We start from the raw sequence: 8,503 nt of genomic DNA on the forward strand, positions 1-8,503 counted from the left end.
GTCTGACAAGGGCCCGTTTGCTCCAGTTACAGATGCAGCTAAATGGTAGCACCAAACCAGTGCCTGGGACTGCAGTGTTAACTGAGGAGCTGTTGAAGGAGCGTGCACATGACACGCACGTGAGGACTAGGTTTGTGTTCAGAGCTGGAGAAGAGCAAGTCTGGGTTACAGCTCCCGTAGTGCCGCTCGAGAAGTGTTTTGCTGCCTGGTTTGAAGCTACTGGAGGGAAAAGGAAGCCTTTTTGTCAACAGCAGAAGGTGTTTGCTAGACTCCTAGCTCTCGCATGCATTATGAAACTTTTTCTATTTAAGAGAAACGTGGTAGTACCTATGTGCTACCGCTGAGGTCAGCAGGAAGGTGGGTTAGTGTCAACAGATGAGGAAGCTCCTGGAGTTCATCCTTCTGAGCAAGGTAAAGCAGAGACGTGGCTGAAAATGCCATTGCCTTTTCCGCCTTATCATTTCTACTCCTGAAGTATTTTTCCACTCCTGGAACTTTTTTTTTTTTTTTTCAAAAAAAAAAAAAACAAACCACCCCATGGGTGCAGTTGAACTATGCTCACCCACATGCAAAATGTCTGAGTCATGTAGAGCAATAAAATTTCGCCAGCTCTGAACTTCATTCTGGTGCTGCATGGATGGTGGCCAGAACACGTACGTAAGAAGGGTTTACAATTCCTGTAGCCCAGTAGCTGGCAGTAATGTATGGCCAAGCACGCCATGAGGTGCTGATTCAGGAAGAGGAATGCTGAGGAAGAGAAACCAGAGACGGCCTCGCTGCTGCTGTGCGTTTTTACACCAGAATTAGAGAGGGGGGGGGGCTGTATTTATTAAAACCTATATGTAAAGACACTTTCAATGGTGCATAATTGTCCGTAGTGGGAGCTATGCTGGGATTATTGCTGTTTTCATTGATCTTGTCTTGCCTGGCACTACCTCCCCGTGAAAACCAGCTTTAGGGCACATTTATACATCCATGTGTAAGTGCCACACTAACCTGCGGGTTCTGCTTGTCAGTAGGTAAGAGGCAGCTTTCTAGGCTGAGCTGATGCTGTAAGGCCACGGGCCACGCTGCCTGCGGGGAGGCTGAGCGGCACAGATGCGCTAGAGGAACACACTGTGTCCCTGGAAAAGGCTGGCGTTTGGATTCTCTGCACAACTTCAGCTGCTGCCTCATCTAAATTTCTTCCTGATTCCTTCCCAATTTCTAGTCCACAGGACCGGTGGTTCATTCCTTATGCACTATGCTTGGTGCTTACTGAATAAAACATATTAAAGCAAATGCGTGATGGACTGGGAAGGGTGAATCCCTTTGTCATTCTATTTGCACTTAGAGAAACATCGGCCTAAAATCAATAGGTTCATCCCAGAGTTATGTTAGCATTAAGAGGGACAAGATTGGTGCCTTGGATAAGTCAGGATATTCTGGCTGAGAGACAGCAGAACAAACCCATTTAACACAATAAAATTGCAAGTAAGTGAGAACAATTACGGATAAAGAACTTGCAGAAGGGATGCATATTTCAATACCCAAGGGGGATGACTACCTATTCCTCTTGTAACAGCTGACATTGTTTAGATATCAGCCAGCTTTAAAATAATTATCGCACTCTGCCTTGTCCCACCTGCCATTTGGAGCCTGCATGTTAGGGGTGTCCTGTGTGTGAGACCAAACACGCTCCCTAGGGGGTTGTGGCAGGATTTTACTGAAGCTTCAGCATGAGCCCTTAGGATGCTGCAAAACCCACCAACTCTCGCTTCTGGGTTGTCACAGAAATTAGCAAATGGCCGGTTTTCAACCAATGAAATATTTGCATTTTGGGGATGGCAGGATTGTTCGCTCGTTTTTCTTTCCTACCTTTATAGCACTTGGCCCTATTTATATTCAAAGCATCAGAGACCACCTGTTTGATGATTATGGGGCGCTCTCCTGCTCCAGGGTTTGTTTTTCCCCTGCTCTAGATAAACTTATCTAGACCCAAATATATGTTGGAAATCCTTTTTCTCTGTATGTCTAAGTCAACCAAACTCCTGCTGAGGGTGTAAGGTGTTTTTCAAGCATTCTTTGGAAACCAGTCTATCCCAGTTCCCCTGCAAGAAGGTTTCTTTCCGCAGGAATTTCCCAGCAGGTGCATTTTGCCATGAGCTGTGCAGACACCAGTCGGAGTTGCAGACTGCTAGTGTGAACGAAATCCCCCAAATCCCTGTCTCTCAAAGCAGAGATGATGTAGTAAAGTACCTAACACTGGCATCTGCAGGTTACAGCTCCAACCACTAGCTCTAACATGGAGAGCTAAGGTCATTAATAAAGAAATTTTTGAGATTAGGCACACTCTTAAATGAAACCTGGGATTTTTTTTTTTTTGATGATGATTTATCTTTTCAGCTGCCCTAATCAGATACGTGTGTCAACAAGCAAGAAAATCAGGTTGCCACTTAAAACAATAAAAGCTGCTTTACAGGTTTCTCTTCTTCTTCCTTTTTTTTTTTTTTTTTTTTTTTTTGGCTTGGAGGTGAAATTGCTGAAAATAATTTGAATATTGCTTAATGGCTTTAGAAGCTGAATTCTATTCACTTTATTCATAGCTGGTTGTAGCAGACCCATGGCCTCTCAACAGGAAGGCATTTCCACAACACAGCTGAATACCTAAATTCCAATTTGTAGTCAAACAAGCTCTAAGTTACAATTGTGTAACAACAAATGATCTCCTGTTCTAGAATATTGGGCCCTGTCAACTCAGAGCACTAGCTGATCGTGGCATTAATGTAACAAAACCCACTAATGCTTAAAAACCTGAGAGGAAGCCTCTCTAGGGCAAGTCCTGCTTAAAATACAGAATTTTTAGCCTCTCGAGTTTCTGTTTGTCTAGCGATCTGCCCTTCCCTTCGATCGTTGCTACAAGGTAATTGGGCTGGTGGCAAGGCTGCCTGGGACCTCCGGAGGTGCGGAGCTTCAGGCTATTGCTTGTGCTTAAAACAAGCCCTGAATTAAGGCAAGCGGGGGACCTGCAGAAGAGGTATCTGTGTCACAGGAACGCGGTGGATTCTTGCATCTCATTGACTGCACTGCTGGTTTAAGAAGGCTTTTTTTTTTTTTTTTTCCTTCCCTCCTCTGTTTTCCTTTTATAAATTATGCATCTAGTACCGCATGATCCCAAGGCGCCCCTCGTGTTTGCTGCATTTCCAAGGCGGTCCTGCTAACGGAGAAGGTCTCTGGGTAGATTAAATGCAGTGGAAGTGTGTTAGTGGTGAGGACAGAGACTGTAATTGGAGGGTTTGTCTTTTACTTATCTCAACCTCTATCATTCACCCGGAGACCGCGCAGCCGCTGCATTAAGATGGCTTGTGTCCTTGCTGGTAGTCCAGGGAGTCCATTTACAGGCGTGTCCGAGCACCTAGAGATGGGGTTATCCCCTGTGCCATGAACTGGAAGAGCTGCAGCACTGGCTGGTTGCTAGGACCTGGTGACCAGCTGAATGGAAACGCAATCCCCAGGCTGGAGAAAGCAGAACAAGTCTTTGGTATAAAGCAAAAGGTCTGCTCCTTATTTAATGACTTCATACTTTATTCATGTGTCCCTCCAATGTCTAGTAAGCAATAGTGGTGAGTCTGCAGCCTAGTAGAATGGTCTAATACGAGTAAAATCAGCCCAGGGAATTTTTTTCCTGTCTTTGGCTGTTCCTTATAGCAGCTCTGTATTGAGATATACAAGGCTATGTGCCGGTGAGGGCAGAAAGCTCCATTAGCCCCGACTCCCTCCCCTCACAACCACTGCAGCACCCCTCTGATAACCTTGTAGCCTCCAACACGCACAGCAAGCGCTCCAGCCTTGCAGTTTCTCTGTGCAGCGGTCAGGTTTAACAGATATTTACCCAGGAAAGGTATGAGTTTAACTAGCACAGGTATCACGCCAGCGTAAATACCATCATCCTAGATAGTAGGAGAGGGCCCTTATCGTTTTCCATTCAATTGGATAGGAAAGGGCTTAACCTCTTCATTGAAAAACGCTGCTCTTTTTTGCAGAAGGTATAAATAGAGCTACGTTTGGCTCCCAGGGAGTCGCAGTTTGCCAGCTGTGCCAGTTTTATTACAGGCTTTGCAATATTTACAAGGCTTTAAGGTCTCTCTTGAGTTCTGCTTGAAAATAAATTATCTTAAAGGAATCTTCCATTCATACCAGGAGAGAAAACAGTGGTGGCCTTTCTTCCCAGCCTGTACCCTTGCAAGTAAAGCCATTCTCAGCAAAGACAGTCCCTGCTAGATTTAAAATGGAAGTGATCTGCCCCCCGAAAGCCCTGTAGGCAGCCCCTCGGTCTAGGGGATGTAGTCTGGGAGATACAGGGAAGATGGAAGTGAAGGAAACAGACTGCTTTGCGAGAAGGGGAGGAAAAAAGATATAATGGGGAAGGTACCGATGGTTGGAGGACACAGAAGAGGGGCTGGTGGAAAGTAAAGGCTGGGTGGGTGATGGGGCCAGTACAGAAATTTTTCTGCATAAAAACCTGCTAACACAAACAAGCCTCCCTCCTTTTTTTTTTTTTTTTTTTCCAAATGCGCAGTGTTTACAGTTTCACTGCGCTTGTTGCCAGCAAAGAGGTTGCGTTCACGGGGCTGTTGAGAGTTGAGGAGCAACTGGGGAACCGCTGCAAGGAGGTCTGGATGGGAAGCCGAGGGATGGGAAGAGAAACACGGGGAGAGGAGCCAGCATGCGGACGTAGGAGGGGGAGCAAAGACAGTCAGCTCCCTTACCAACAGCGTTGGCCAAGCAATCGGGGTGCCAGTTCAGTCCGACAGTCTGCCACGCTTAGGGTGAGCCCGCAGCTGTCGCCTTCCCAAGGAAGAAGGGGCCAACATCTACCTTACAGTGTCCCCAGACGGCGAGGGGTGAGCTAGTCTGGCGGGATGCTCCATTTGCAGCGTGGTGTGGGAATGCTGAACTGGCAATACCGGTGGCCTAAAGGAACGGAGGGGGAGAAATACAACCCGTCAAGGCGTGTGCACTTAACAGTGCATTCACCAGGCAAAAATCTTACACACCAGTAACCAAAGTAAAGCTGTTACAGGGCAAACCAGCGAGCCTTTTTATTGGTAATTTGTCTCCACTTCAGTAAATAACCACATACCACCAGAATATACTGTCCTGCCTCCAGAGGCAGTAAACCCCTGAATATTGTCATATATTTGGCCTATACCAGTGACCCACCATTATTTTAATCACAGGCTGCAAATTTTCCAGTGCTACTTTAGTATTTATTGCCTCGAGGGACAGAAAAATTTTGTTGCCCCAAACACGCTACCAACACAAGACTGGAGGGACGGGACGTGCCCAAGGATCTCTGTTCCTGGCATTTTAGGCAGCAAAAGCGTAGAACAAACTGATACATTGGAAGGTTTTTCAGCAGGACTAAAACCCGCCGTATTCCCTTTTCCTGTGAGCTGACCTGGGCGGTATGTGTGTCCTTAAACTCAGCCCCCAAAATAAAGGAGTCCCTCTGTGAAGCCTCGTACAGTTGCTTATCGTCCTGTCTGTTTTCTATAAGTAAATGTCTTTAGCCAGAATCTAAAGATTATTTAAAATGCTGGAAAGCAGTTTTAACAAAAAACAGTGAAAGGCAAAAGCCATTTCCTAGTTAATACTTGCTCAGCTGTTCTCCTTTCTGTGTGGGGACGGGAACAATGAATGCATAAAGGTATTACCTGAGAGGAAAATCTTTCCTAGACTTGTAACTTCTACTAAATACTCTTTTAATCTGTAATGTATCTTATTTCTTTGGAATGAGCTGAAAAAACTTCTTACGTTATTGGAGATGACTTTTTTCCCTCCCGTTCATAGCTTGTCTTTTCTTTATTCCCAACAATTGCAGAATAATAAAAATTATTATCAGAAGTAAGGAGAGTTTTTATAGAGCAATTCTTTTCATCTCATCTTTATTCCAGAGCGTGCGAGTCTGCCATCCCCGTTTATGGAAGCTGGCCCAAAGCCTTCCCTTTTAAATGCGTATCTCCCAGACTTCCACTTGAACCCTGTGCCTCTGCAAGCTGATGCAGTTTTAATTCCTTCTGCAGAATGAATAGCAAAACACACTCAGAACGTAGGAACTGAGAGTGCCCAACGGACACAGCTTCCATAACTGGAAGCAGCAGTTGCTAGAGCTAAAGATTGTTTTCCTCTGCTCCGGGGCGGCAGAGGCTGGTGGTGGCACTGATGCGTTGTTTCTGTTTGAACTTTATTTTATGTAACCATTCCATGGGGTATCAAACTGGAAGTTATGGTCATTGCATCATTTTTTGGTTCCAGGTCTCTCTTTCCGCGGCAGCTGTAATCCAGACTCGTCTATCGTTACAGGTCGTCTCAAAATCCCTGGAAGCTGAAGATGGATATTAAGCGTGTGAAGGACTATATCTATTGGCTGTACTACCAGTACCTCCTGATCACCTGCAGCTACGTGCTGGAGCCCTGGGAGCAGTCCATGTTCCACACCATCACCGTGACTGTTTTCGCTATGGTGGTGTACACGGCTTACGTCTTCGTCCCCATCCACGTCCGCCTGGCTTTTGAGTTCTTCTCCCAGATATTTGGAGGCCAGCCCGACAGCACAGTTTCTATCGTGAACTGAACTTGCTCGAGTAGCGATTAGCAGCTCTTGCAACTGGTGAAATGCAGTGTCTTCTTCCATACAATCGTGTATTTATTCTGAAGCAGTTTTGCAGTTATGAAAATCACATTTTCTCTTACAAAACGTGGCTTGCTTAATCACCATAGCTGGAAACCAGAATAACGCACTGACCGCTGGCTCCACAGCCCCCTGTTATACAAAACACAGGCCAGCTTTTGCTGTGTGATAAGGAAACGCATCCCCTGGAATGCCATGTTTACCTCATATTCAACCAGCTCCCACTTTCAGCACCCTAATTGAATCACACTGGCCTTTATGCAACAGCAAAGACTGTTTATGATGGCTGTGAGGAGAGGTGCTACGCTCATTGTACACAAAGAAGTCTGCCAAGAGAGTGCAGTGGCAGAACATAGCATGCCTTCTTTGACCCAGGTTAGAGACTATGAGGAAGATGAGTATAACACAGCGTGGTTTGAGTACTAAATATCTGGCTGGTTATTGACTTCTGGTTTTTAATGGATGGGAGAGGAACTTAGAAGAGAAACTAATAGCAGCATGAACTTGGATCCACCCTCTTTTTGTGTTTAAGTGCATCTGAGTTAGAAGGTCTAAGATAGTAAAAAAAAAGCATACTATAGGTAATCTTGCAGTTTACTGAAATGACAGAAAGAGAGAGAACTGGCTCTGTTTCGGTGCATTCCTGCCGCCTTTGATAAAAACGCAGCCGTCTTATCTTTCTGCTTGCTTTCAACAAGGCAAGCAAAGTGCGTGTCTGCACCAGAGGAAGACGATCCAGAAAACAGAGTGGAAGTAATGTTTTAATAACTGCAGGGAAGTCTGAGTGCTTAAAGAGATCTCCTTTATAAAGAAGAAGTTGGATTTATTATAATTGCCTATGGGGAGTTTCTTGAACAATGGGAGGTTTTGGTTGGTTTTTACTCTACACCTAAATCAAATGTCAATGCCAGATCATAAGTTATAGCTATACAGTGCATGTATCTAACAGCTGATGCTACTGTTCTTAGAAGTGAGAGGTGCAAAATGTAAATAGCTTTCAAATTATGTTTGCACAGTTATAGGATTTAAAAAACCCTCTTAACTTCTTTACCGAGCTGCAGCGGGGTCCTGCATGTTTGTTTGGAAACTAAGACATATTTTGAAGGTTGAACAGATCTGAACACGTGTATGCAGGTTTTTCAGAAAAAAATAAAATTTTATTCTTCAGAAACAACATTTCAGTGTATGACTCGGCTCTTCCCGTGTTTTCTGTTTGTTCATAAATACCCTGGATGTGTGTGGGCCAGGCTGACACCCCGGCAGACAGACTATTTTGTTGCAAATGTTTTGGGGCGAGGTTTCGGAGCCCCATAAATGGATCCGTGCGTGGACTGCCATGTTCATCCTCATGGTGCTCCAGCCCAAGACTTCTCCTCTCTCTGGTGGTGGGGGAGGGAAAAAAAAAACAAAAACAAACAAACAAAAAAAAACCCAACCAGAAACTTCATTGAAGATCCTGCTCCACAGAGTGTTCACAAGGTCCTGAAGGCAACCCTTGGAGGTGCACAGGTCTCCTGCTTGTCAGAGGCCACCTTCACCGTCTCGTGCTTGCTAGTTGTGTTCAGGTTCCAGCTCACACCTGGGTTCATCTTGCCCACAGCAGCAGATCACCGATGGGCCCGAATTCTCTTGCAGACAGCCGCTGGTGCGCTTCAAACGAAGGCAGCAAATACCTGCGTGTGCTGGTGGCACAACAATCGAGTGGTTTAGGCTCAAACGGGAGCCAGAAGCTTAGCTGTCGTATCAGTTTATTCACAGTTGTTAAGCTACAAATGTGAGGTACCAAGCTGAAATCAGAGTAATAAACAGAGCATTGGAGGAAACGAAACA

The 8,503-nt window shown here is 45.3% G+C and overlaps 1 protein-coding gene across 1 annotated transcript; it reads left to right on the top strand.

Moving 5' to 3' along the window:
• Window positions 1-6,373: 6,373 nt before the first annotated feature.
• Window positions 6,374-6,616, top strand: SPTSSB (serine palmitoyltransferase small subunit B). Its single transcript, XM_009961545.2, has one exon. It carries the CDS (start codon window positions 6,374-6,376, stop codon window positions 6,614-6,616), a length of 243 nt encoding a protein of 80 aa, XP_009959847.1.
• Window positions 6,617-8,503: the final 1,887 nt, after the last annotated feature.

The sequence above is a fragment of the Leptosomus discolor genome, chromosome 7, assembly GCF_034619465.1.
Source record: "Leptosomus discolor isolate bLepDis1 chromosome 7, bLepDis1.hap2, whole genome shotgun sequence".
NCBI lineage: Eukaryota > Metazoa > Chordata > Aves > Leptosomiformes > Leptosomidae > Leptosomus > Leptosomus discolor.

Bases quoted from the DNA above. Each gene is read 5' to 3' on its own strand.
- SPTSSB (XM_009961545.2), top strand. From the start codon at position 6,374: ATGGATATTAAGCGTGTGAAGGACTATATCTATTGGCTGTACTACCAG.